This window comes from Macaca fascicularis, chromosome 20 (assembly GCF_037993035.2).
Source record: "Macaca fascicularis isolate 582-1 chromosome 20, T2T-MFA8v1.1".
Classification (NCBI taxonomy): Eukaryota; Metazoa; Chordata; class Mammalia; order Primates; family Cercopithecidae; genus Macaca; species Macaca fascicularis.
In genome coordinates this window covers 51,473,372-51,501,289 of record NC_088394.1, presented here as the reverse complement: position 1 = coordinate 51,501,289, position 27,918 = coordinate 51,473,372, and the positions used below count along the sequence as shown (strand labels likewise).

Genomic DNA, 27,918 nt, shown 5'->3' with positions numbered 1-27,918 from the left:
TTAAATTAAGTGATACAAGAAAAGTGCCTTGCACATAGAAAGCACTCTATTAATGGAGGAGGATATTATCGTTGCTGTTCATTGTTATTAGTAGTAGCATTAAAACTGATATGATTGCTAATGAAGAAACTGAGACTTAAAGAGGAAACAAACCTTGAACAGATGCCACAATAAAGCAACAGAATTGCTGTTTCCTGGGGGCTCTTTCTACAGGACAGAGGGACTAGAGCTGACGCTCCCTGAGGTTCTCTTGCTGTTTACTTTGGAAGCTCTGACCTTTCCAGCAGACACCATCACCTGTGCCCTGCAGGGAGCAGAGATTCGGATTTCTTAAGTTGTCGCTTCTGGCTGGGTCTGTGGCCCTTGTCTAGGCTCTGCTAAAACAGATGGCAAACACAGCCACTCAATAGGTGTCTTTATTCATACTTGTTGACATTTCCCATGGGGAACGGTTGAAGGGAGGGGCGGGGAGGGCTGAGCAGGAAGCCACGGCTTGGTTTTCCTCCATCCAGTGGAGGAAGAGACTCGGTAGGGACATGCTAAATAGAGTGAACAGGGGAACGATCACTATGTGGGCTGAGATGCACTGTGCAGTGACTTCAGACAACCTGAGTCCTTCTGTCAGGAAATGCAATTTCTAAGTGGAAAAAAAAACAAGACCCAAAGAAAAAAACAAAGTGCATACAAAGCAAACTGCTAATGTAAGAAAGGTTCTAAGGCAGCCAGCAGTGAAAAGCCAGGGCTCTGGAGTGGCCACCTGGCCATGCCCCATCCCACTGCCCTATGCCAGGCTGTCGGGCCACCAGTGCCCTCTTGAGACAGTCTCCATTGGCTCCAAGGGTGCTGTGAGCCACAGAAGGTTGTGGAGGGAGAAGAGTCTGAAGTGTGGCAGCACCAGGGCAGCCCAAAGCAGGGCTGCATTGAAAATATCAACGTATCTCTTTAGGGGTGGCTCTGAGGGTTGGTGGGATTGGAGGGGGAAGGGGCACCTGGGAGGAATACAATCAGCATCTATTCTTGGGCACAGGGAGGAGCCACTCTCTGGAATCTTAAATTACCAGGTAGGAGTAAGAATGCTGATTAGCTGTAGAGCTGAAGGCACAGCTGCCAGGCCCCTCCGGGTCGTTCTCTAGTGCTCTAGGCCCGGTGTATGGAAGGCAGTGGAGAGGAAGGGCCTGTGGGAGCCGGGGCCAGCTCAGCAGCCTAGCCAGTCGGATTTGATGCTTCCAAACTTCACACTCTTCAGACTTTGGTTCTCCAGCTTCAGGTAATAGGCACCCTTGAAGAAGTAGCTGTGACCTGGGATAAAGAAGAGACTGTGACCCCCTTATCCTGACATTCTGGCACACAGAAGGTTCCCAGGAACTTTGAACTTCTGCCTGGCATAGGGAAGAAGTTTTTAAACCAGAAGAGAGCTTTGAAAGGCTGAGGCAGGAGGACTGCTTGAGCCCAGGGGTTCGAGACCAGCTTGGGCAGCATAAAGAGATCCCCGTTTCTACAATTTCTTTTTTTTAAATTAGCTGGGTATAGTGGTGCATTCCTGTAGGCCACGCTACTTGGGAGGCTGATGTGGGAGAGTCGCTTAAGCCCAGGAGTTCGAGGCTGCAGTGAGCTATGTTTGTGCCTCCAGCCTGGGTGACAGAGCAAGACCTTATCTCTAAAAAAACAAAATTCAATTGTTTCAGCCTGAGCTGATTGAAGAAAATAAAATAAAAACAAAACCAAAACACAACAAAAGCCCAGAAGAGCCCCCTCTGGGACTGGAAGAAGGAAAATGGCTGTGAAATAAGCTCTCTTATTCCCTGTTCACTCATTTCTGAGATGAGGATAAAGATATCAACCTTCTAGGGCTTGCAGTGAGCATTAAGTCAGATAACATATGCTATTATTAAAAACAATAGCCCCACTTAACACAAACATCAAACTAAGCACAGTCCATGTACCAGAGGTGGCAAAACTGGATACGTCCAGTCCTATCAGGCCCACAGATGGGTTTTATTTGACTCTCACAAGTTTTTTTGTTTAGTTTTGTCTTTAAATCTGAATAACTTGCCAACATGTAAACATCCAGAAAAGTCATACAAAAATACAGATATCCGGCTTCTATTAAAAAAAATAGAATGTCTAATATAGAATATCTAACAATACCAGACTCCATTCTTTTTTTTTTGAGACCGGGTCTCACTCTATCGCCCAGTCTGGAGTGCAGTGGCATGAACACGGCTCACTGCAGCCTCAAACTCCTGGGCTCCGGCGATCCTCTCTGCTCACCTTCCCTACTAGCTGGGACTACAGGTGTGTGCCGTCATGTGTAGCTAATGTTTTTAAAAATATTTTTTGCAGAGATAGAGTCTCACTGTGTTGCCCACGCTGGTCTCAAACTCCTGGACTCAAGCAATCCTCCTGCCTTGGCCTCCCACAGTGCTGGGATTACAGGTGTGAACCATGGCACCTGGCCTAAGCTCCTAATCTTGCCCGCCAATAATTATGTGAAGGTGAGAAGCAACTGTCTCCTGTAAATGAGGCACGTGCTCTCTGATTCAGCGCAGACTCCACAATTCCCCACTGTCTGCCCCTGCCTGCTTTACTCATTTGTGCTACCTGCCTGATCCATGGAGCTGTTGGAATTTATGACTCCTGACATACATAATTCATTTACTATTAATACGCTAGCATGCAGTAGGTGCTCAATAGATGTTTATTCTTGAAGATAATCCCTAGTCTAGCATCTGATTGTACACTGCTTTTTCTTGGACATATAAGACCTTCAGCTACTGGAGGTCAGGACCTGTGCTTAGCATACAGTAGGTGCTCAAAAAAAAATTCTGTGGAATTTAGTTAAAATCTCCTCTAAAAAAGCCAAACTGGATCCATTTCCAGGACCCCAGAGAGCTCACAGATGCCTCCTCAAGAGTATGACTTTCAAACTCCAAATTCTATCCCTCGCTGCTACTGGTTGTGTTTTAATCAGCAAGGGGCCAGGGGCAAACTGGCTGAGTAGGGGATCTTTGCCACATGAGCAACAGAGCATGACAAAGTTTGCCTTGTCTCAAATGGAGCCATCCTTCTGCTAATGGGAGGTGGTCACAGGCCTACGAAACCCAAAAGGGCCTGGACCAAACCCCAGAATGAATCCACAGCACGGAGCCCATGTTCCTTCCTCTTCCCCCAGCCCACGCCTTCCGTCCTCCCCTGCCCTGGCTCCAGGCCCTGCAGCTGTGAGAAGCCTTTCTGGGTCTTACTGCCTGGAGCCAGGCCAAGGAGCAGAGGTCAGGGATCTGGAAACCTTCCCAGCACCGGGATGAAGGAGTTGATTTGTTTTCCCGGGCGCCGCCTGCCTGCCTGCCCTGCACAATGAAGAAGTGTGTGTTTGCAAGGAGCTGGGCCCTGGCTAAGGGCGGGGAGTCCTAGAAAGCGGAGACAGTCCTGGGTGGCTCACCGCTGCCCTGCAGGTCCACGACGGCATCCAGGTTATCCGGGATGGCGTTCCAGGCATCTGCGATGAGCTTGGGGAAGCCAGGATCCATTTTCTTCTTCACCTCATTGTATCTGTAAAGAAACAGACACAGTGAACCAGCAGGGCCTCTCTAAAAGACACTTCCCCCCTAGCCTAGATGGGAGCACCCAGCTGATGGCTCCCGGCTAGGCCTGGGAAACCAGACCTAGCCCTTCAGGGAAGCAGCCGGCTGCAGTGGAAGGAAGAGCATGGAATCAGACCTGAGTCTGAACCTCAAATCTACCACTTTTAATTATATGACTTTGGATGACCCCATAAAAACAATCTCATGATTATTGCTAACATTTATAAAGCACTTACTACATGCCAAACAGTGTGTTAACCGCTTTCCATACAGCCTCAGTTTTACCAGCTGTAAAATGGGGTTGTGTCTAATTTATTGTATTTAATTTAATGCATGCATTAAATAAAATAGCGCATGCAGAGCCTCTATCCCCATGTCTCATAAATATTTAGTAGGTATTTAAGAAATGTTAGCTCCCTTACAAGCAAATCCCTGCTGTAATCCCAGGAGTGCTAAACTAGAAGCCCAGGGATGGGAACCTGCCCCACCATTCTTTCCCTTTGTGGCTTGGAAAAATTGCTGCTTCTTCATCTATCAAGGGAGATGACAATCCCTGCCCTGGGAGATGATCACGGCTGGGGCAGTGAGGTTACAATGCAAGGTGGTAGGTATGTGTGAGTCCAAGGCCTGTTAGTCACAGGGTGCCACCTCAGTTCCAGCCACAGCAATCCTGGGCCCCGCCTTTAATTTAGGTAGATACTTTGGGCGCCGGTTGGTATGTCCTTTTCCCTGGCTAGCAACCCTTCTGTTTTTTAAGATTTTTGGAGAACTTTTTAAACGCTGCTGTCACGTTGATTCCTTTGCTTCTCCACTTCATTATTCCGTAAATATTTACTGAGCTCCCACTATGGGAGCTATGGATATCCTAGTAAACAAGATCAAGTCTTGCCCAACTGGAGCTGTTTCTAAACGGATGTTTCAATCCCATCCTGGTAGCAGCCACCCTTTGCTCCACAGTGCCTCCTAGTGGGCTCTCTTCCTCTCTGCAGCCAGCCTTGACCACCTCCACCCTGGACCCCAACAGCAGCTTTCCCTATATGCTCCCTTCTAGAGGGAACTTCTCCCTCAGCCATCACCCCAAATAACTGCCAGAAAAGCCTTCCTTAATCCCAGCTGCAGCATTAGACTCGTTCTTACAAAACCTGGCATGCTTCCTCATGGCCTGGGGCACCAAAACCAAGTTCCCTAGCTCAAAATCCCAACACTCCCATCCGAGGCACCTCCACTGAGCCCTCAAACTACATTCCCTAGTGTTAGGATGGTTTGGAGATGTGTGTCCCACGCTTGAACTTTATTTCTTTCTCATTCTACCCACAGAAGGTGGGGATGGCAGAAGTCAAGCCCGCTTTTACAGAGGAGAAAACTGAGGCTCAGATAAGAGAACTATTTTGCTTCCAAGTTCTTTTCATCCAGAAAGAATGCAAGCACTGTGGTGTCCGAAGATGTGGTATTCTCTGCAGCTTTAGAAGTTGCCGCGTATAGCAGGTGTTAAGAACACAGACATTTGTGTCCCAGCTTTTCCTTCAGCCACTTTAGCCTCAGTTTCCACACTTGGGAAAAGGAGCTAACAGTATCTATCTCAACTGAGAAATATAGGTGATATGCATAGTCTCAGACTGGGCTGTGGTAGAGGCCCCATACTGACAGCCATCATTATCCGATTCAAATGTGTTTACATAATTTTCCCTCATTCTACTACATGAGGGCAGGGTGGGATGATTTCTTGACTCCGTCTCTCCAGCAGCTAGCTAAGTGCCTGGCACACAGCAGATGTTGAACATATATTTGTGGCTTAGTGAAAGCTTCTATAAGCAGGGCCTGAGCCTTTCCTGGCATGCTGAAGACAGCTGCTCAGCCTCTGTCACTGTGGGGCTCTCTCTCCTTCTCCAGCAAAGACGCCTCGGGGGCCTCTGCAGACTCCTCACCACTTCTCTTGGAATAGAGATCTGTCTCCTTTGGAAGCCAGCCCAGAGCTTCTGATAGGCCTTTCAGCTCTGCCCCTTTTCAGGAAGTCTCAGGGTGGTTCCTCTGTAGAGCAGGCTGTCTGTCCTGGCTCTGGCTCTGTGAGGAGGGCTTCTATGGAAAAGGACTGGGAGGCAAATAACTCTGCCTGGAAACCCAGCAAGGCACTGCCACAACCTGCATGCCTCTGTGTGTGTGTATGTGTGTGTGCGCGCGCGCGCACGTGTGCACACAATCATGCTCCTATATGCTGGGAACAGGTCTGTTTTTGCATGTTTACATAGATACAGTGCCTGGGAAAGTGATTTAAAAAGTCCTTCCAACACCGTAATCTGAAAACATCAGAGCTTTAGGATTCTAAGATTCACGTTTCTGTGGGTCTGTGCCGCTCACCAGCCACAATTCTAAGATTTGGAGATTGAGGGCTCCTACAATGCTGAGATGTCATTCGCAGTACGTGTGTGTGTGTATGTGTGTGTGTGTGTGCACACGCGCCTGCTAGTGTCTGGAGCCTGCTCTGTGGTTTCCTGCCTGACTGTTTTCTTTCTTGAGGCTTGAGATATCAATCAGCTTAGGTTGCTAAGTGTCTTAGCAATATGTCTGGAATTCCACCCTGACATGGGCAGGCCTGGGATATAAAGAGTTTCTGAATGCAGGGCAGCTGGGGGGCAGAAGAGTGGGGAGGAGGGAAGGGGGAGAAGACAGAGGCCTTGGGAAGTAAATGGGATTGTTTTGGGGATGGCAGACAAAGGCCTCAGGGAGTACCCTCTAAAATTCTTGGGTAGAGCCCAGATGCAGTGGCAGCCACAGAAGGAATGTGGGGATACCAGGAGGGAGGGGATAGAAAGACACACCACAAGTTTTTGTGCCCCAATCACTCTTTCCCCACTAATCAAATGGACTGGCAGGTATAGTGGAGGGGGCACTCTGTTAGAATACAAGAGAAGTAGCTATAATCCTGGCGTTGTGCAAACACACATATCACAATAGCTTGGACAAGTTATTTAATTTCTTTGGACCTCTGTTTCCTTTTCTAGAAAGTGTGAAGAATTACAGTCAAACTCCTGAGGTTTGGGCTAACTCTCACCAGCCACTCCTGGGTATTAGGTTCCCTGGTCATGACCATAGCCCCTCAGAACTGGACCCTTCCCTGTAGATAACCTGGAGCACAGAACCACCTACTTCCAAACTGTTCCCCTGCCAACCTGTACCCACAGCCACGGGCCTGCTGTGGCCACGCCACAGGGTGCCTGTTCCTTCCAAAAGGTCTGATTTGGATGCTGGTTTCTATGGATGACTGTTGCACCCATCTCTAAGTCTTCTTAATATTTTGTCCTCTGCCATCATGTACCCCCATCTCTTGGAATCCCCTACCCCACCATCTCAGGTACAGAATAGTGGTGAAGACTAACACGTTTTCCCAGGAGACAGAATGCCAGGGTTCAAATCCCAACCTGTCCCTACCTGGCTGTGTGACTCCAAGCTGGTTACTTAACCTTTCTTTTTTTCTTTTTTTTTCTTTTCTTTTTTTTTTTTTTTTTTGAGATGGAGTCTCGCTCTGTTGCCCCGGCTGGAGTGCAGTAGCATGGTCTCGGCTCACTGCAACCTCTGTCTTCCGGGTTTAAGTGATTCCCCTGCCTCAGCCTCCTGAGTAGCTGGGATTGCAGGCATGCACCACCATGCCCAGCTAATTTTTTGTATTTTTAGTAGAGACAGGATTTCACCGTGTTGGCCAGGCTGATCCGGAACTCCCGACCTAAGTGATCTGCCCATCTTGGCCTCCCAGAGTGCTGAGATTATAGGCATGAGCCACTGTGTCCAGCCACAGTTACCTAACCTTCCTGAACCCAAGTTTCCTCATCTGTAAAATGGGAGGAGTAATAATTCCCACCTCACAGAGCCCTTGGGACAGTCTCTGGCACACAGTGTCAGTAGGAGCAGTTACTATCTTTATTTTTATTACCCCCTTCTTCAGTGAGTCATTTCAAAATGTGGGGGTCCAGACCAGACATGGGCCAATCAAAGGAATTCTGCAAAGGGAAAGGATGTTCCAACCAGAATTATATCAGTAATGTGACAAGAATGGTTCACCTTTGGCAATATCTCAGAGGTTAGAGACCAGAGAGAGGGCATCCAGAGCTCACCGACCTCTGAACCCGACCCAGGAGGCTTGAAGCCTCAGGACGGCTTCTCTGTCTCTCACAGCCAACTGTGCTGCTGTCCTACCCACCGCCCTCCCTTACCTCCAGAATTTGTCTCCGGCAAAGATGTATGTCTTCTTGTTTTTGCTCCAGTTAAAGGCGGCATCCACTCGCTGGACATCAGGGGGCAGTCCCAGGCTGGTCAGTGGCTTGGGGTACCCTCGCTCCAGGGTGCTGGCTGAGTAGATCCAGTATTCATTCCCTAGGGTGGAAGCAAAGGGTGTGTTGGCTGGTGCTGACATGCCCTAGGCCAGCCTGTTCCTCCCATCATCTGTCTGTCCTCGGGCCCCACTGCAGCCATTCCCAACAGAGTGCAACTTCCTGCTCACTCCTGGTTGCAGTGCCCAGAATCAGGGCTCACACAGAAGACTTCAGAAGTCAATTACAGAAGGTGCCTGGTCAAGGAAGTGAGTTGGGGAATAAATCCAGCTCACACTCTGCTCACCAAGTCATGCACTCTAAGGGCCTCGCCTGCCATGAAGAGGCACCTTTTGCTAATTTGCAAAAAGGTGCCGTAGGAGCCAGCAGTTGTCCTGGCCAGGACCCATGATTATGGTGGGATGGGGGAGATGGGAGCCAGGTGGTGGAGACAATAAGTACCCATAGTCTTGGCTGAGCCTTTATCTTCTCTAGGATCCCACCTCAGACCAGGGCAGGGACCTCCTAAGTCCTTCTTTACCCCCTCATAACCCCCAGCTGTCTGTCTCCCCAAGTAGTTTGTGAGCAACGTGAGGGCAGAGCCTGTATCCCCAGGGTCTGGCAAAGCCCAGCACATGGAAATGCTCCAATAAATGTTAAACAAGCAGGGCTTCCCAAACCTTAGCCATACAGACCTCACCTTGATGATTTTACCACTTCTAGGGACTCCTTGTACTATTATTTACTTAACATTCAGCTTTCAGTGATTTCATTTGGAAATCTTTAAAAACAAATTTATAAAAAATGTTTTTTGACTGTCAAAATATCAGTTACTGAATAATCCGTTTCTGTCCTGATTTGAAACTTCACCCTATTATAACTACCTACCTCTGTTAAAATCAATTTGTGTTTAAAAGTAAAAATGAAAACAAATCTTCTTTAAAACATTCGAACTAAAACTGTTACCTGCCAAAGACTGTATCACTACAAAGGTGTTAGGGACACACCAGCACTAAACTGAGACTTTTTTTTCTTCTAGAAAAGAAATGAGATGATTGAAAAGAATTAAGAAAATGAAATGTGTACACTGAAGGTTAATGCTATCTGATGTTGGGTGTCGGAACCAGTCTCCCAGACGAGTTGCACACTGTGGGAAATGATGTTGAAAGAATGAATCCATAAAGGAGAGGGAGCACCCACGGGTGCATAGGAACTGTGGTTTGGGAGGGGGAGTGAGCCTGGGACACACAGGAGCCCTAGTGCAGAGTCCTGTGGAGCTGAGGGCCAAGGAAGGGTGCTTCCCACACACCTGCAAAGAACACAGCCTTCTCCTCCTGTGGGGCCTCGTATACTGCATCAATCTTTTCCGGGAGCTCAGGCCAGAATGTGGCCACCAGCAGCGGCCCCATGGGCTTGTCACGTGGCGTCACAGTCCGCCAAATGAACCTGGCAGGAGGCAAGGGGGCACAGGAAACCACATCTTCAGTCACCCTTCAGCTCAAACCACACGCACCCCCCAAACCCACCCAGAAACATCCCAGAGATGATCCCTTGATGGGAGTGGGAGGCAAGATCAAAGGAAGGTTGGAGAAGGACTGGAGAATGGGCAGAGCTTCTATCTGCAATCTGCCAGAGCTGAAAAACATCCTCCTACCTTGTTCTCTCCCTCTACCTCCTCCAGGAAGCCTTCCCTGACTACCTCTGTCCATATTGTGTTTTCCCTCTCTAAGCCTCTCAAAATCATCAACTCTGAGTGCCTGGAACAGTAGTGTCTGTTTGTCTTAACTCTCCTGTTTGATTAGAAGCCAATTGGGGCAGTAGCTGATGACACTCAAGTATTTCCTGAATTAAAATGAAATGAATTTGTGTACTTTGTCAAGAGTAAGAGTTATCATTTATTGAGGTCCTGCTAAGTGCCATGCGCTTTTTGTGCCTTGTAATTTAATCCTCACAATCTTATAAGACAGCATGCACTCTGGATGGTCTACCTAGCATTTATTATCTATTTCCCCACCATCCTTCCTCACAAAACTCCACATTTATGATCCAGCCTTCACCTCCTCAGACCCTGTGTCCCCGACTCCCATTCTAGGGGTAGATACTGATTGGTCTAAGCCACTGGTTCTCCAAGTGCAGTCTCCTGCCCAGCAGCATCTGTGCACCTGAGAACTTATTAGAAATGCAAATGATTGGGTCCTTCCAGAGATCTACAGATAAGAATCTCTGGGCTCGGGGCCCAGAATCTGTGTTCTAACAAGCCTTCCAGATGATTCTAATGCATGCCAAAGTTTGAGAACTGGTCGAAGCCAATCAGAGTTTAGCATTCTCTGGCACTGTTACTGATTCAGCAGTTGCCATATGACTTACAGTAGTGTTAAGACGGAACACACAGACTTATTTCACATCTGGGGGTCTGTGTGTATGTATCTGTGCGTGTCTCTTTCTCTCTCACTTCCTGGGAGAGGGGAGGGATTAGAGCCCCAATTACCACTGGTAGCCTTCTTATGACCATAAGGGGGAACCGGCCTTAGGATGAATTCAGTGCAGAGGCTAGCAGTGGACAAAGACATCAAGTCACTGACCCTCTCTCTGCCCCTGCAGGCAGTTCTACCCCTGGACTTTGTACCACATGAAAGCAATTTCTTTCTACTGTTTAGGCTGGATTGAGTTTGCAGAGGGATCATCTCTGTTTTTGCAGCAAAACATCCTAACATAGGAAGGTGTCACAATTTTTATTTAGCAAATGAAGCTCACAGAGATTAAGATTCAAATTACTTAGTTATTACTACATCAATGACTAAGTAAATTAGTTATTAACAAGATTCAAATCCAGATCTGACTCCAAAGTCTGAGTTTAATCACCCTGTGATACTGTCCTTCACGACCCCCACCCTCACCAGTGTCTAGCAGCAATTTTTATTCGTGGTTGATGTTTAATATTTACTGGTTAATCAAACAAACCCATTAAACATTCATCAAGTTCCTTTTGAAAGAAAACTGTGATGTGGTAGGCCAGGGATGGCTCCAGCCTGGGTCTGGGCTCTGCATCCTTTCCTAGGCCCCACACATCTGAGATCTGTGTGTGCGGTCAGGGCTTTCTTAGTGGGAGGTGCTCCAGATGAAGGACATTGCCAGATCCTTACAATGAGGACTGCAGAGCAGCGCTGACATCTGCTGTTACATACCCTGGTTTGGGCATTCGAGGCCTGATGGGACCTGATTTCTCACTACATTCTAAGTCTCATCTCTCATTGCATTCTTGCCATTTCCCCATTGGCCAGCAGACCCTGTGAAGGGCAAAGCATCTGCACCCCAGAATCTGGCCCAGTGCCTAGAGTAGAGGAAATCCTTCCTGAAAGTTTATGGAACATCTTCTAGCTTCACCAGATTCTCGCTGGTTAATCCAGAAACTTTCACATCACTATGGCTTGGCTCTGCAGGTCCCTCTGTCTCAAAGAACCTCCTAACTTGTCACCCCCATCAGATTATTGCTTCTCCTTTAAAGGCTCTGCTTAAATGCTGCTGCATCTGTGAAGTCTTCCTTGACTGGGATGTGCCCACAAAAGCACCTAATGCCTCTGCGATCACTTTTCTTTGATCCTGCCATTCAGTTCTCTATATGCCTATTTCTCAAACTGTACTTGTGATGCAGACTTCAATGTGCATCAGAATCACTGGGAGAATCTGCTATGATGCAGATTCCTGGGGCCTATCCCCAGAGATTCCAGTCAGGAGGGTCTGAAGCTGGGGCAGAAACTCACCTTTTAATACTCACACTCTGGGGGCAGAAACCCACCTTTTAATACTCACACTCTAGGTGGTTCTGTTATGGGAGGCCCACGCTCCTGTCTTTGAGAACACTGATCTAGCAGCCCCCAACCCCACTGTCCCAAGAACATCATTCTTCCTCCTCCAGCTACTAAAGCCTAGCCAAGTATTTGGCACAGTAGATGTCAAACAATTATTTGTCAATAATAATAGCTAATATGAATACACTTACTCTGTGTCAGGCATTATTTTTGTTCTCAGCGCTAAGTTCATCTAATCCTTACAACAACTCTAGGAGATAGGTTGGAATATTAGCCACATTTTATAAATGAGGAAACCAAGGTACAAAGAAGATACTTAATTAACGTGGCTATGATTATATAACCAGTAAGTAGCAAGTACAGAATTCTAACCCAGACAACCTGGCTTCAGGGTCCATTTTCTCAACTACTACGCTCTATGAATGGATAAATGGATGAATAATGAATAATGGATGGCTGGATCATAAATAATGGATAATAGATGGCTGGCTGGCTGGCTGGATGGATGATGGATGGAAAGATACAGGTATGGATAGATGGATGGGTAGATGGATGGATGATAGAAGAATGGAAGGACAGTACCCTTTAATGAGGTCCTAGATACTGCCTGCCATTCTCCAGGGAGCTAGGACATTAGGGTAAACCTCAGCCTTTAGTCAACTGAGTGGTGATTTTTACCTATAGCAGTAGAATACCACCTCTTTCTACTCTGCAGTTGCTCACTACCCAAACACAGAGTAATCTGGCCATTTGAGGGCAACGCCATTCTAGAAGAAGGCCTGTGGTAGACTGAATTATTGTTCCCAATTCTTCCCTCCATTTCAATTTTAGGATTATGTATTCATGTGCATTTCCATGTGACTTTGCAGTACCACCCTCTAGGGTAGGTGTTGGGATCTGCCATGTGATTTATTTCAGGCAGTGGAATATTCTCAGACAAGATGTGAGTAGAGGCTTTAAATGCACTTGTGTAGTTCAATTTGGCCTCTAGCACCATGTCATCTGCCATGTGTAGCTGCTAATCCCATGAGAACAACAGGCAGAGCATACCTGAACCCAAACTGAAGCTGGAAGCCAAGATAACTAGTAGACCCACAGACTATAGGAGAGCAAACAAAATGCTTGGGTGCAAAAAATCTACTGAAACCTGGAGGTTGTTTGATACACACCAGAAACCGCCTAATACAGGTCATTCTGCGAAGCACTTGGTGGGGTCTTCGGCAAAGAGTGAGGGAAAAGAATAATAGTATAAGAGCAGAGGACAGGAGACAAGGAGGACAAGAAGCAAGCTCCTGCACTCACCGGTCCTTGAAGAAGAAGATCTCACCACGGATCTGAGCGATGCCATCAAAGACAATGTCCTGTTTGCAGATTTCAGGAGTGACAGGGCCCAGCGTGGGGGTGGGGCCGGTGCCAAGGTCAATGTCAGGAGAGGCCCCTGGGGGAGAACACCTGACTTTAGACTCTCTGCAGCTGCAAAGGTTCTCCCCACCAGGCTGAGCCCCCAGGGGTGCCCACCCAATCTGCTAAGAGTCAGAAGAAATTGTCTTCTGGCCTTAGTGTAAGCTCCGTAAGATAACAAGAAGATGCCTGGACTTTGGGAGTCCTGGGGCCTTTTGTACTTTAGATTCGCTTTTTACTGATATCACCCAAATCGGTCCTCTCTATATCCCTGAGAGTGGGGTATCATTATTGCACCATTTCACAGGTGAGGAAACTGAGGCCCAGAAAAGTTGAGTGACTTGCCCAAGGACTCAAACCCAAAGCTCAGATTCTTAGACCCACAAGAGTCAGGGCAGTCAGGGGGCCACTGGTGTGTCCAGCACTGAGAGTGGGGCACTCTTCATGATAAGCAATTCTTTTAGAGATGAGGAAACTGAGTCCAAAGAGGTATAAAGACTTGCACAATATCTTGTAGCTGGTGAGAGGCAGAGGCCACGCTTGAACCCAGCACCCTTCACAGCAGACCTTGGGCTTCTTCCTGAGTCTAGCGGTCCCCAAACTTCATCACCATTTTCACTATTTTGGCCTGGCTCAGATATCACCAGGACCATTAAATATTTCTTTTTTTTTTTTTTTTTTGAGACGGAGTCTCACTCTGTCACCCAGGCTGGAGTGCAGTGGCCGGATCTCAGCTCACTGCAAGCTCCGCCTCCCGGGTTTATGCCATTCTCCTGCCTCAGCCTCCTGAGTAGCTGGGACTACAGGCGCCCGCCACCTTGCTCGGCTGTTTTTTTTTTTTTTTAGTAGAGACAGGGTTTCACTATGTTAGCCAGGATGATCTCAATCTCCTGACCTCGTGATCCGCCCATCTCGGCCTCCCAAAGTGCTGGGATTACAGGCTTGAGCCACCGCGCCCGGCCGGCTAAATATTTCATTAAAAAAAAAAAACTGAACAGACTTTTTAAACTCTAGCCTCACTGTAAGCACCAACAATAAGTAAATCACTGGCTTAAGGCACTGGTTGTTCTGTTTCTATTACATACTAAAATCAAAGCTTATTATGAAAACCAGAAGCTTCCACCCGCCTACTGTTAAGGTAATTCCACATGACGGAAAATTCTGTCCTGTACTTGGCTATTCTTCTGGATTCTAAACTCCACTGGGTTGCTCAAACCTGTGTAACCTTGCACCAGGTGACCTTACTCACCTAGAAAATGGGAGAAACCCAGAAATGGAGAGCTAAGAGTGACATGGATATTAGCATTGTTCAGATAGGGAAGAGTTATCCAAGTATCCCCTTGCAGAACTGCTCTGCCTTCCCAGGACTAGGTCAACACTCCCGCTTCCTGCCCTTGTCTCCAGCACTCCTGGCTGGATGAGATCTTGCTGATCCCAACCCCTGGGCCTCCATCCCAGGCTACATGACCTCCCTCCACCCTATCCCCCACCCCCCAAGGTTTACCGTAGAGCTCCTGAATGCCCTTGATGTCGTCCTGGGACAGACGGAAGTTCTTGGTGTAGGTGTAAATGGGCGCCATCAGGGCCCCAGGGTCCTGGGAGTGCTCCAGCCCCATGGCGTGGCCAAACTCGTGGGCTGCCACGAGGAACAGGCTGTACCCTGAGGGTTGCAGGGAGGGGAGAGGGTTGAAAGACAGGAGGAGAGATGAGAGAGAAGTCAGGATCTGACCCAGTGAAGCAGACTTTTGAGGACAGCCCCACAGTAAGGCTAGAGAGCCCTGGAAGCGGCATGTATTGATTTGTTTTTTCTGGGATTAATACACAATTTTGGGATTAGTGCCTTTTGCCTCCAAGTGGGGTCAGCCAAAGTCCTCTTGTCTCTTTCCAGGTTAGTATCAGGACAGATGTGCTATAAAGGAAGAGGACAAGTAGTATCTGTGAATTTTTTATTTAAAACCCTATTCATTTTAAAATCCTGCTTCCTGGCTTTTTGTGTCTCTCTATAAAAGATAAGCTCTACAAACCCAGCTCCTCAGGTTCTCTGAAGAGGTAAGATAGTGGGGACAGGCTGGCCCCATGTTACTACCATTTCTGCCCAAGTGAAAGCAGTAGAAACCATTCCCGCTTAGCGTGGTTGCACACGCTGAGCCACAGCCAGCGAGCAAAACCTGTCACACCCTGTTGTGGTTAAATGTGTCCCCCCAGAAAAGATTTGCCCAAGTCTTAACCCTAGGGACCTGTGAATGTGATCTTATTTGGAAATAGGGTCTTTGCACATGTAATTAAGATGCAAGTTAAAATGAAGTCAGATTGGACCAGAGTGGGCCCTTAATCCAATATGGCTTGTGACCTTATAAGAAGAGGAGAGAGGCCAGGTGCGGTGGGTCACACCTGTAATCCCAGCACTTTGGGAGGTCGAGGCAAGTGGATCACCTGAGGTCAGGAGTTCAAGACCAGCCTGACCAACATGGAGAAACCCCGTCTCTACTAAAAACACAAAATTAGCCATGTATGTTGGCGCATGCCTGTAATCCCAGCTACTCGGGAGGCTGAGGCAGGAGAATCACTTGAACCCAGGAGGCGGAGGTTGCAGTGAGCCGAGATTGTGCCGCTGCACTCCAGCCTGGGCAACAAGAACAAGACTCCATCTCAAAAAATAAATAAATAAATAAAAGAGGAGAGGCAGGCAGAGGGGGAAGACGGCCATCCATATCATGACAGAAGCATAGACTGGAGTGACACATCCTTCAGAGGGAACATGGCCCTAATGACACCTTGATTTTAGACCTCAGCTCCCAGAAGCATGAAAGAATACATGGGGTTTGTTTCGAGCCATAAGTTTGTGGCACTTTGTCATGGCAGCTCTAGGAGACTATAATATTCACCCTGGGTGAGTCACTGAGCTCTGGATCCTTGAACTACTCAGGAAGATGGAGAATCCCACCTTTAGGTAGAAGGCTGGTAAAATCAGAATGTGTCCTAGCAACGAATTTAGCAAGGGACAAGAAAACCTCCTTTGGCCAGCCTCTGCCCACTGACATCTGCCAAGTTCCATCTCACGATGATTATAAAGAATGAAAGTAACATAAAGACAGGCTTGCCTAATTCTGACAAGCCCTGGACCTGCCCACTCACCTGGCCACTGTGGGCCATCAGGGAGCTTTAAGTAACCCTGTAACCCTGGGCCCTGCGCCTGGAGTGGGCACAGGGCCCCAAGCACCCTGCTCACTGCACCAAGCACACAGTGAGGTCACAAGCTGTCTCCTGGGCACTCTCTCCCCCAAGCTTGTGAGTCCTAGGGGGCAGAGAGTTGTCCCAGCCAGCTGCATCCTCAGCACCCAGGACTGACAAGGACCCACCATTTACACCTGGTAACAGATGGTGCTGACTGATGGGGGAGGGAGGGCTCTGGGGGCTTCCCCAGGGCTGCGTGGACCATGGGGTCAGCTCAAGCATGAGGCTGTTTCCTTTTTTCTTTCTTCTGCTGCCCACCAGCTCCTTGAAGGCACCTCTTTGTGCAGTGGAAATGTCTCAGGAGAACTGTCTCTCTGGTAACCTGTGCTCAGAACTCAGCCATTTTTTGGTAGTTACAAGCCCACCTGGAGGGTGGCTGAAGGGGAAGGCAAGAGTAGTGACTCCTCAGGAAGGCCGGTTCTTGCCCAGGAGGCAGGTAGCAGCATCTGGTCTGCCAGGGTCTGGTTTTGGAGGCTGTGCCTCCACCTGGATGGGCAGTATCTAAGCAGGGACCTTGGTTCCACCAGAGATGGGCATTGTCTCAGCCCAGGTGGGCGGGTCTGGGTAGATGGGTGTCTGGGGGGCAGTGTCTATGCTTGAAGTGGGTGAGGTCTCAGGAAAGTTTTGGGAGCAAGTTTAGGGGCAAGGGCGATATCCAGGGTCTCTGTCCAATGACCAGGGCCTCGTACCTTGGTCGGGGCAGAAGCCCCACTTGCGGTCGTCATCGTAGTTGGCTGTGGTCGCACACCACATCTTTCCATCACTGCGGCCAGCGCTGGTGCAGCTCTCATACTTGTTGCCCAGGAAGGTGAAGGGGAAGACACAGGGGGCACCTTCTGAGTTCCCACCAACAGTGGACATGGCTGTGGGGTTAGGGATACAGGTCAAGGCACAGCAAAGAGTCTGAGGCTACCACCAGGAAGCAATGACATGATGCTGACCTTAGCAAGCCACACCTAAATCAGACTCAGTCCCAGGCACTGTATCGTTAGACTCATCTCACCCCACCCCTGACAACAGCCTTGGGCAGGAGGGACTGAATGGCACCCCGTTTCATGGATGGGAAACAGGAGATCAGAGAGATGATGAAATTTCCCCGAGCCAACACTGCTAGGAAGTATCAGCTGCAATTCAAACCCAGGAAGCCAGATTTCAGAGTTCTAATGAGCCTCCCATGGAAAGGGGCAGATGGGCTAGGGGCAAAGGGAGTTGGATGAAGCTGATGGCACCAGCACACGCTCCTCAACTGTGAGCCCCCTTGGGCAGGGCTTTTCTGAGACCAGCCTCTGCATCTGCTGCACAAAGCAGGCACTCAGTAAATTCCTGGTGGAGGAAGGGAAGAAGGAAAGGAGGGAGAAATGGAGAGAAGGAGGGCAAGAGGGGGACAGGGAAGAAAGCAGGGAGCTCTTAATAAAACACAGACTAAAAGGTGGAGATACAGACCAGGAAAGGCAGGGAAGAGAGACTGAAGGGTCAGAGAGGAGGAGAGAGAAGTATCTGTCAGAGAGTCTGAGAGAAAAGGGATGCAGGTCAGTCAGAGGATCCTGAGCAGGCCTGACATTTAGGTGTCACCAATTCAACTGTTGATACCCAATGTCTGTTCTGATTTCAGTGTCCAGGCCATACCAGGTGACAGGTATCCTGACCAGCTGCACGGACATCTTGGGTGTGGATGTCATTCGCACAGATGTCTTAGCATCCCTGTCTTGGGGAAAGGAGGTTGGCACAGGGAGTCTTATGGGTTTTTTATTAGACAGCAGGTGCTGGGCCCTGAGGGAGGGAGAGGTAGTGGCACCCACCGGTCTCAGGGCAGAAGCCATACTTCTTGTCGCGGTCATAGTCCTCAGTGGTGCCGCACCAGCGGTAGCCATCCGTGCGGCCCTCAGTAGTGCAGCTGTCATAGGATGTGCCCTGGAAGCGGAATGGGAACTTGCAGGGCTGTCCTTCAGCATTGCCGCCCATCGTGAACAGGGCTAGGGGTAGGGGAGAGAGAGAAGGATATGAATGAGACATGCCTCCATGGGCATACAGCTGGCCGGCTGCCCATCTGCCGGTTCACATCAGTGAAGTTGATGCATTGTTAAAATATTAAGAAAACAGGCCGGGCGCGGTGGCTCAAGCCTGTAATCCCAGCACTTTGGGAGGCCGAGACGGGCGGATCACGAGGTCAGGAGATCGAGACCATCCTGGCTAACACGGTGAAACCCCGTCTCTACTAAAAAATACAAAAAAAAACTAGCCGGGCGAGGTGGCGGGCGCCTGTAGTCCCGGCTACTTGGGAGGCTGAGGCAGGAGAATGGCGGGAACCCGGGAGGCGGAGCTTGCAGTGAGCTGAGATCCGGCCACAGCACTCCAGCCTGGGTGACAGAGCGAGACTCCGTCTCAAAAAAAAAAAAAAATATTAAGAAATCATCTCTACTGGTTGGTAAGGAGCTGCTTCTCTGAGCTCCCAGAGAGAAGCCCTGCTTCCCTGGTTATCCCAATCCCTCCCCTGGGATCTTATGGACCACCCAACAACAAAATGGCTGACACCTGGGACACAGCAAGGGCTTCTAGAACCCTGCCTCAGCCCCAAGGTCACTGTCCACACTGCCTGGTCCATGCCTGTACCATGCAAATTTCATGAAATAATGATGTATGACATGAATATAACAGTCATGGCAGGCAGGACCACGAGAAGCTCTCTCCGTTTGATAGGTGGAGAAATCAAGGCTAGGACAAAGCTGGTTCTCAAACTGCTCATGGTCACATAAATGAAACAAGTGAATGAAGGTTGTAACTAAAAACTACAAAACACACCAATCTCAATCTCTCTTGCTCAGTCTGTCACTCTCATACATGTAGATGTGTGTGTGCACACGCATATACAGAAAGAAAGCTTTACCTCCTGTCAACCCCAGGCCCCTTCCTGGATGGCCTTGTTGCAGTCTCTGTAGGAGGGAGAGAAAGAGAGAAGAGGAGGAGGGAGGGAGAGGAAGGTGGTGCCTTCAGGTTCCTTTTACTAAACACTCTGGGCTTCTACTTTGACATCTTCAAGACAGGGGCCATAACTGGAAAGCTGGGGGAGGGAGTGGGGTTCAGAGCCTGGCCTGTGTGTCTTGGATTCTCCCCATCTTCCCCTCATCCACCCAAAGCTAAAAAATGGTGTGTCTCTGGAATTGCCAACTAGCAAAACCACAAGTCCATAACAAGGACCATCTGTGCACAACGGCGCCAGAGGTGACCTCACCAGCCCCCGTTAACTCCACCATGGCCAGAATGGAGCCCAGTGCCTGGCCTCCCACCACAGAACTTGGAGTCCTGTATCCTCACTGCTCCCCTCTCTACCAAAAGACCTTGTCCTGCAATGCCAGAAAAAAATATCACCTAGAGAAAAGGCAAGACTGAGTCCAGATACCTTAGTGGCCTCAGAGTTGAGAAAGGCAAAGTGTTAACTTTGACCAATGCCAGCCCCCTGCCTCTGACCTCCCATCGGCCGCATTTCTACCACCCAGGAAGCCCCTGTCTCCTCCCAAATTCCCCTGACAAGGATGGCAAGAATCAGACACTGACTCAGCAGTCAGCAGGGGCTGAGTAACAAGAATCTCTGCCTCGAGACCCAGACACGTGCGTGTTGTGCGTACTTGCATCTGGCTAAGCACAAAGTAAATAACTAATGTCCAATGTAGGGAATAACCCTTCCCAAACTTTATGAAATACAGCTGTTTCCACATCTACCTATCATCAAAGCATTCTGTTCCTATCAGAGGGGTGACACAGGGAAGGGTTAATGCCACATGTAATCCCTACCGGGAAACGCAAGATACAAAAAATATTTTTATTTCAAAATTTCTGACTTATTAATGGTGAATGGCTTAAACTCTTACTTAATATAAAGTTTAGCTCTGGTAATAAAAGTGTAAACAGGAAAGGAATTAACTAGTTCTTTGTTTCTTTCGTTCTGTGAAGATGGTTGGTGCTTAGTTTTCAGTTACAATGGGGTTAGGGAGATTCACAGATGTAAAATTACAGACAAAAAGACAGTCTTTAGTCTATGTAGATTAAAGAGTCTTTGTGAGATGGGAAAGAAGATAGTGATAAAAATTTTTAGATTTTTTTCTGTTTTCCCCAGGTTTTCTGGGCTTTCAATCTGCAGAATTATCAAATATGATGACTTCATAGACTATGAAGTTACATACACCATCAAGACTATGAAGTGCGTTAAGGATATTTTTAGAAAGGATTGAGTGTGTATGTCAATATCTATACCCCATTTTAAAAGGTTTCCCCCATGTGGCTTCAAAATATCTGAAAATGTTGTGTCTCAGGCACTGACAAGCACACAAACACAAATACTGAGTCAAGCCTACAGTATTTATCAAGACACAGAGATGCAGACACAAGCTACACAGGAGGCAGAAAAAGACAGTGCCCAAGAGAGGCAGATGGTATAGCCCCTGTGCCCAGACACACATACACACACACACACACACACACACGCATTAGCAGAGGCAGCATCAGGACCAAGGCTGGAGCAATAGGTGAAATTCCTCGGTTGGAGTTCGCAAACCAGGTTGAGTCCAGCCCTGGTCTGAGTCCTGCCTCCTTATCACACTGCTAGGTTTCCAGCTACCAGCAAGCCTTTCCTCATGCCCTTGAAGTATCAATCTTGATTGAAGTATAAAGACTGGTTCTAGAGAGAACCACTGGGCATTGTAATAGTTCTAAGTTTACTCCAATATATGTAAGAAATAAATAATTAGCACATCAAATCTGTGACTCCTAAATGATTGCTAATGGTGAAACTTAAAAAAAAAAATCGACTTGATTTAATTAAAGTATTATGTTCATCATGGTACTGGTGGGAGAGAAACAACAATGGCTCAGATCAGGTTGGGGGGGAACTGAGTGAAGGATGTTGGAGGGATGCTCATTGACTGGCAGTGCCAGCCAGTCCTGGAGAGTGTGGAGGGTGGAGCACAGTGGGGAGCCGGGGAAGCTGGAAGCTTGAGGTGGAAAGTCTTGAGTACTAGAGTGGATGCTCACCTTCGTGGGGACAGAAGCCGTACTTGCCATCCTTCTCAAAGTTGTAGGTGGTAGAGCACCAGAGGAAGCCGTCGCTGCGGCCAGTGTCAGTACAGCTGTTGTACTCCTTGCCATTGAACAAGAAGGGGAACTTGCAGTACTCCCCATCGGCGTTCCCATACTTCACACGGACCACTAAAGGGTGACATGGAAGGGGGAGGTTGGACTTCTCCATGCCTTCTTTGGAGACCAAGATTCTGACTCACCCAGATGTGTGACTTTGCTCCCCTCCCACCTCTCCGGTCCAAGCAGATGGAGTGGAGAGAGGACAGGAGAGAAGGTCTGGGGCATGCAGAGGGCCCCTTTCTCACCTTGGCCTTCTCCCAAGGTCCATAGTTCATCATCGTCAAAGTGGGAGTCTCCCCCAACACCAGTGCCTGGGGCAAAGGCATGAGCCAGGAGTCCGTCCTTACCATCAAAGGGGTATCCGTCACCATGCTCTGAAACACACATTGGGTCTTAGCTTCCAGCTGTGCCACCTAGACCCTGAAACCCCTCCCACCCCATCTACATGTGGAGCCTGTCAGCCCACCCAGCACCTGTCCCCTTCCGTCATCCCAGTGGGGTTATCCAGGACTGCAAACACTGGGGCTCGGTAGAGATCTGCTGACCTGGTTGTTACCATCCTATGGTCTACACTGCTCTCCCAGGTTTACATGACTCCCAGTATCCATACCCGCTACCTTCATTGTCTACACTACCACGATGACACTATACCTACCACATACACACATTACCACACTAGTGTCCTCACCCCATCCTCATCAGCCCCAGTGTCTATGCCATCCACCCTCTTGTCAATACCACCCTCTTAACCACAATCCTGCCTTTATGTCACACTATCACCAATATCTGCAACACGAATCCTCATGCCCACCTTGTCACCAAGGCCTGTACCACCCACCCACTTGTCTACACTGTTTCCCATGCTCTTTACCTTCATCACTTACCACTCAGTGTCTATACCACCTACCTTTATGTCTGTGCTACTGGCAATGTTCACACCATAAACTCACATGGCCACCTGGCCCGGGGTTCTATGACCCTTCCTCTCATGTCTACACTGCTCCATTGTTTCCAAACCACTCTCATATATCTACACTTCCTCAGTATCTACCAGCATCATCCAACAGAGCTTTCTGTGATAAGAGGAAAATTCTTTGTCTGTGCTGTCCAAAATCAATAGCCACTAACCTCCTGTGTCTTTTGAGCACTTGAAATGTGCCCAATGTGACCTGGAAATCGATTTTAAATTTTTAACTAATTTAAATTTAAATAGCCATGTATATTCTACCCAATGGCTGCCATATTGGACAGCATAGTAGACCACTTGCTTCGGGTTTAGACGGCCTCCAGGTTACACCACAGCATACCATCTGCCCCTATGTCAACGTGGCTCTCCAGTGTCCACTCCGTGTTGTGTTGCCCCCATCTAAACCACCCCCAGGGTCCACACCATCTACTGTCCTATCTAAGCTGCCCTCAGGATCCCCACACCCCTCTAATGTCCATCTCGCCCCTTCGTCTCGACGCTGTTCCCTGCTGGCCCCTCTTCTGCCCCATCTTCTGCCTACCCCAGCGGCCAAAGTTGATCATGATGTCTGCCTCTCCATCATGGATTCGAGAAAACCGCAGTGGGGTCACATCACTCCAGACTTGGAAGGCACGAGCAAAGGCATCATCCACCGTCTCTGGGTCCAGATCAGGTGTGTAGCCAATGATCCTGGAGGTGGTAGAAATGCATGTGAGTGTGTATGCATGGGCATAAGTGTGTGCATATGCAAGTATGTGTGTGTGCACAGATATGTGAAAAAGTTTGAGTGTGTGTGTATGTGAACATACAAGTATATGCACAAGCATGGGAAGGGTGCACAAGTATGTGCATGTATATGTGAGCATGTGCCTGCATGTATGTGTGTGTAGGTTAGGCAGGGCTCACTGCCAAGAACAAACTTCCCAGGATACCTTGAAGACCCAGGGAGTCCCAGGCCAGCCAACATTTTTAGGCCTCAGCTCAGGAGTTCCATCTGTCACTTCTGGCTGGTGGGGGAGGGCCATAAGTGTGCATTATGGGGCATAAGGCAAAGATCTCACCATTGGAACCCAGCAGCAGCCATACAGAGCACAGCTCTCAGCCCAATTAGCAACAATTTATAACCCAATTGGGCTGCTAAACTCAATTAGCTACCAATCATCACGTTCCTTCTGCCCATCCCAATGACCTCAACTAAAAACAATAACAATGGCTAGCATTACTACACTCTTGCTCTGTGTCAAAAATCATAGAAGTCATTTGTATTAGTTCAGTCTAGGTTAGTTCCCCAACCAACCATGTGGGGAAGGGCATTTTTAAAGCCACATTTTGTAGATTGGAAAGCCAACATTCACAGCACTGAAAAGGAACCCAATGTCTGATGGCTAGCAAGTATGAAATTCAAGTCTGTCTGACTTCATTTTCTAAGAACTGTGTATTGAAACTCCCTAAGATGCCAAGCCTTCACAAAAGACACTTCATGGATCCCCTGAGTGGAGAGAATGCATGGGTCAAGGAGGCTCGTGTCCCTCAGCCCAATGGCCCTGCCTCCCCAAGCCCTGCCCTAGCACCTGTATGTGATCTGGTTCTTGTCCCACTTGGGCTTGCGGGGGAAGAAGTTGTAGTTGGCCACATCTGGGTTGCCGCAGCGCGGCTTCCGCATGGTCTCGATGGTATTCTGGTCAAGATCGCCTGTCTGGGGCAGTCCAAAGAACTTTTGCATCTTCTTTAGTGTGTCCTTCAGCACAAACAGGTTGCAACTCTCCTTGGGGCAGCCATAGAAGGTGTTCAGGTATTGCTGAAAGAAATGCACACCCCCAAGGCAAGCAGCCACATTAAGATGGCACAGTATTAACCAAAGCAGGCTGTAGCAATCAGCCCCCAACCCAGTGCCATAGTCCAGACAAGATATAAGCCAGGGGTCCCAGAGCACTGGGTGGAGTACTGGGTTCCCAAATCAGCACTGGCACCCCTTAGTTGAGCGACAGGACATACAGCTATAGAGAGCATAGCTACCGCTTGTTGGTGCTGGGTGCTGACTATATGCCCAGGCACGAAAGTCAGAATATGTTAATTCATTTAATGCTCAAAACTCTATAATGTAGATATACTATCCCTGTTATACAGAGGAGGAAACTGAAGCACAGAGAGGTTAAGAAACTTGCTTACGATCACACAGTTCACAAATGGTAGATCCGGATTTGGGACAAAGCAATCTGGCTCCAGAGCCTGTGCTAGGAAACGTGATACTCCAGCATCCTTCTTTTACCTCTATCAACTCTTTTATCTACCTTGCAGCTGGTGACTTGGGGACTTTTTTCTTCCTTTTTTCTTCTAAAGAGATTCAAAGACTATGTGCATGGGCTCTGGCAGCAGACAAACCTGGGTTCAAATCCTGAATCAGCCATTTGCAAAAATAAAGCAGTGCTGTCCTTCAGGAGCCATACAACTGGCCTTGCCCAAACAGGCCAAAACTGAGCAGGTCCCTGCAAAGAGGTTCAGGGAGCAACAGACTCATTTATTTAGTCAACAAATACTTTTTAGCACCTACCACGTACCAAGCCCAGTGCTACTGCTGAGGATAAATTGGTGAACAAGATAGACAGCTCTGTCTCTAAAGTTCAATCCTAGCAGGGAGGCTGATAGATCACAAATAAAACCAAAATGAAGTATGTGATAAGTGCCCTGTTGGAACGGTGAAAAGAGCCAGGAGATCGTCTGACAATGGTCCTAGCCTTCTTGGAAGTAGTTAAGAAAGGGGAAATCAAGGACATAATAATAATATAATAGGAATAATGACTAGTGCTTATTGAGTACTTACCATGTGCTAGGTAAGCACCTAAGATTACCTCTCTTTTAACCCTGAGATATGGAATTTCCCAGTTTGCAGATGAAGAAACTGAGAAGTCACTTGCCCAAGATCATCACTAGGCCAGCTAGTTAGTTCATGCACCCTTTGATTTGAAGCCAAGCGGTCTCAGTCCAGAGCTATCTTCTTAAGCCCCCCACTGCATTGCCTAGGGACAACACAGACTTCCGTTTGTCAGTGGTGTTCAAACCAGGCACCTCCATCTTGAGTAGGGGCTGGGTAAGATGAGGCTGAGACCTGCTGGGCTGCATTCCCAGGAGGGCAGGCATTCTTAGCCACAGAATGAGACAGGAGGTTGGCAGGACTGATTTCACAACATACAGGTCAGGTCACAAAGACCCCTATGATAAAACAGGATGCAGTAAAGAAGCTGGAGAAAGCCCACCCAAACCAAGACAGCAATGCAAGTGACCTCTGGTCGTGCTCACTGCTCATTATATGCTAATTATAATGTATTAGGATGTTAAATACATTAGACACTCCCACCAGCGCCATGACAGTTCATAAATGCCATAGCAACATGGAGAAGTTACCCTATATGGTCTAAGAGGGACAGGAACCCTCAGTTCCAGGAACTCCCCATCCCTTTTCCGGAAAACTCCTAAACAATCCACCCCTTGTTTAGCATATAATCAAGAAATAACCGTGTGTATACTCACTCAAGCAGCCCATTCCCTGGTCTGCCTATGGAATAATCACCCTTTTATTCCTTTAGCTTCTTAATAAATTTGTTTTCACTTTACTCTGTTGGCTGGCTCTTGAATTCCTTCCTGTTCCACGCCAAGAACCCATGTGGCCCCCAGGCTGAGCCCCAATTTAGGGGTTCATCCTGTGACCCATTGGCTGGAAAAAGTGTAAGGAACCCAAGCAGCTTTGTCATTGTCCCACAGCTCCACTCTCAGCCCCACCCAACAGCCACATCATTATGCTAGCCAGCTCCAGACCCTTGAAAAAAGTAGCCCTCTAAAAATGTACAGAGGTTTCCCAACCCATCTATCCAGAGGGGGCTGAGACTTAGCTGCCTGGAAAGGGTGAGAGTTGGGAGAGGGTAGGTGTCATCTCCTGAAGGAGTTCCTAGGGTGACCAGAGGTCATGGGCGTCTTCTCCCGGACAGGTTGAGGGGGAGGCTGGAGGGCAGGGTGGCTGAGGCAACAAGGGAGCAGATATCCCCCGGAGTGGAAAGGACATCTTGAAGGGTCCCTGGCTGGCCTCCCTCCTCAGGCCCTACTTACGCAACACTGCGGCCAGGCTCAGTGTCCCTCCAGCCAGGCGCGCGCACGCTCACAAGACAACATCTGAACCGCAGTTTGGGAACCCAGCCAGGAAGGAGGACTCGCTGGCCGCTCTCCGACCCTAGCGGAGCGCAGTCCGCCCCCGCCCCACGCGCCAGGCCCTCCAGCGCCTGCCCCACTCCTCCTCCCTCCTGCCGGGCAAGCTCTCTCCTTCTTTCCTCCGACCCTTTGGAGAAGTTCGAGGAAACTTTCCGAGGCCCAGCCCTTGACCAATTTGTCCATTAAGCCAGGTGAAAAAAGATGCGCTCTCTGCTTCCCTCCTGCCCCAATCACTTCCCAAATGGTCCCCTTGAGCTGTTTATTTAAAGGCCCCTCTCCGGATCTGTGCTGAAGGTTCCTAGAAGTTTGCCAAGCCCCGCGTTGGCTAAGCTCCCTCCCATCCTTATGCGCGCATAAATTTACCCAAATTGTGTGCCAGAGCCCCGTTCCCAAAGTCCTACATTAGCAAAAACGACCCCTTTAGCTGTCTGCCAAAGGCCTACCAAGACGCTTGGCGAGAGCCCTTAGCAACTGCCCAGATGTGTCCAAAAATTGTTTACAAAGACCGCCCCCCCTTGCCAAATGTCCCAGATACTAGAGGAGGTCCCCGCCATTTACATAAGAGTCCCTTTCCAGTAGTTTGCCAGGTCACCCCTCTCCCGCTCTCTGGCTTGTTTTTCGCCCCACTGCTGTATCCTGAAGGTTGCCAAATTGTTTATCAAAGGTCTTCTCTGCTTACAAAAGATCCCCCACCGTTTGCAAGACATCACTCCAATAGCTTACCAAAGACCCCCCAAGCTGTTTACCGAAGCCCCTCCCCCACACTGTGTGCCCACCGCCGAGGGCAGGGGGAGAGACACCCCCATGTTTTGCCTCCGAAGTTTGTCTAAACTTGGTTCCTTGAGGCCAGCGCAGCAACTCACCACTGCCAACTCTTTGTCCGTTTTGGGGGCAACATCGCCGGGGAACTTGATGATGGGCGACGGCGCGGCGGCGGCATGGCTCAGCAGGCAGCCCAGGAGGCAGAGCGCCCTCAGGGGACCCGTGAGCGCGCCCCGGGCCATTAGCGCCTCCATCGTTGCGCTCCCGGGCCCCGTGCGTCGCCCGGGGGTCGCTGGCTCCGTGCGTGTGGCCGCGTCGCCGCCTGGTTGGAGCCTGCTCTGCGGCTCAGGGCTGCGCTCCGAGGGTCCGCTGGCTCGGTGGCCTGGGTTTTGCCCGGCTCAGCGGCTCATGGTCCGGCCCCCGCGCCCCCGCTGCCGCCGCCGCCGCCGCCGCAGGTCCTGGCAATCCCTTTGTATGTTTAAAGCCCCAGATGCGCAGCCTCCAGCCACCGCCTGAGGAAGTCTGGATGCAGC

General features: G+C 49.0%; 1 protein-coding gene across 1 annotated transcript; it reads right to left on the bottom strand.

The window, feature by feature from the left end:
* Positions 1–398: 398 nt before the first annotated feature.
* On the bottom strand, positions 399–27,918 carry MMP2 (matrix metallopeptidase 2). Its single transcript, XM_005591943.4, has 13 exons — positions 27,487–27,918; positions 23,995–24,221; positions 22,965–23,113; positions 21,702–21,830; positions 21,352–21,525; positions 18,126–18,299; positions 17,016–17,189; positions 14,597–14,752; positions 12,994–13,129; positions 9,192–9,328; positions 7,787–7,946; positions 3,440–3,549; positions 399–1,299 (listed from the first exon to the last, which is right to left on the bottom strand). Exons 1-13 carry the CDS (start codon positions 27,637–27,639, stop codon positions 1,196–1,198), a joined length of 1,983 nt encoding a protein of 660 aa, XP_005592000.1. The 5' UTR covers positions 27,640–27,918; the 3' UTR covers positions 399–1,195.

Bases quoted from the DNA above. Each gene is read 5' to 3' on its own strand.
- MMP2 (XM_005591943.4), bottom strand. From the start codon at position 27,639: ATGGAGGCGCTAATGGCCCGGGGCGCGCTCACGGGTCCCCTGAGGGCG. The intron at 24,222-27,486 runs GTGAGTTGCTGC...CATTTCTTTCAG, and splicing joins CGGACAAAGAGTTGGCAGTG to CAATACCTGAACACCTTCTA. The intron at 17,190-18,125 runs GTGGGTGCCACT...CTAACCCCACAG, and splicing joins TGGCTTCTGCCCTGAGACCG to CCATGTCCACTGTTGGTGGG.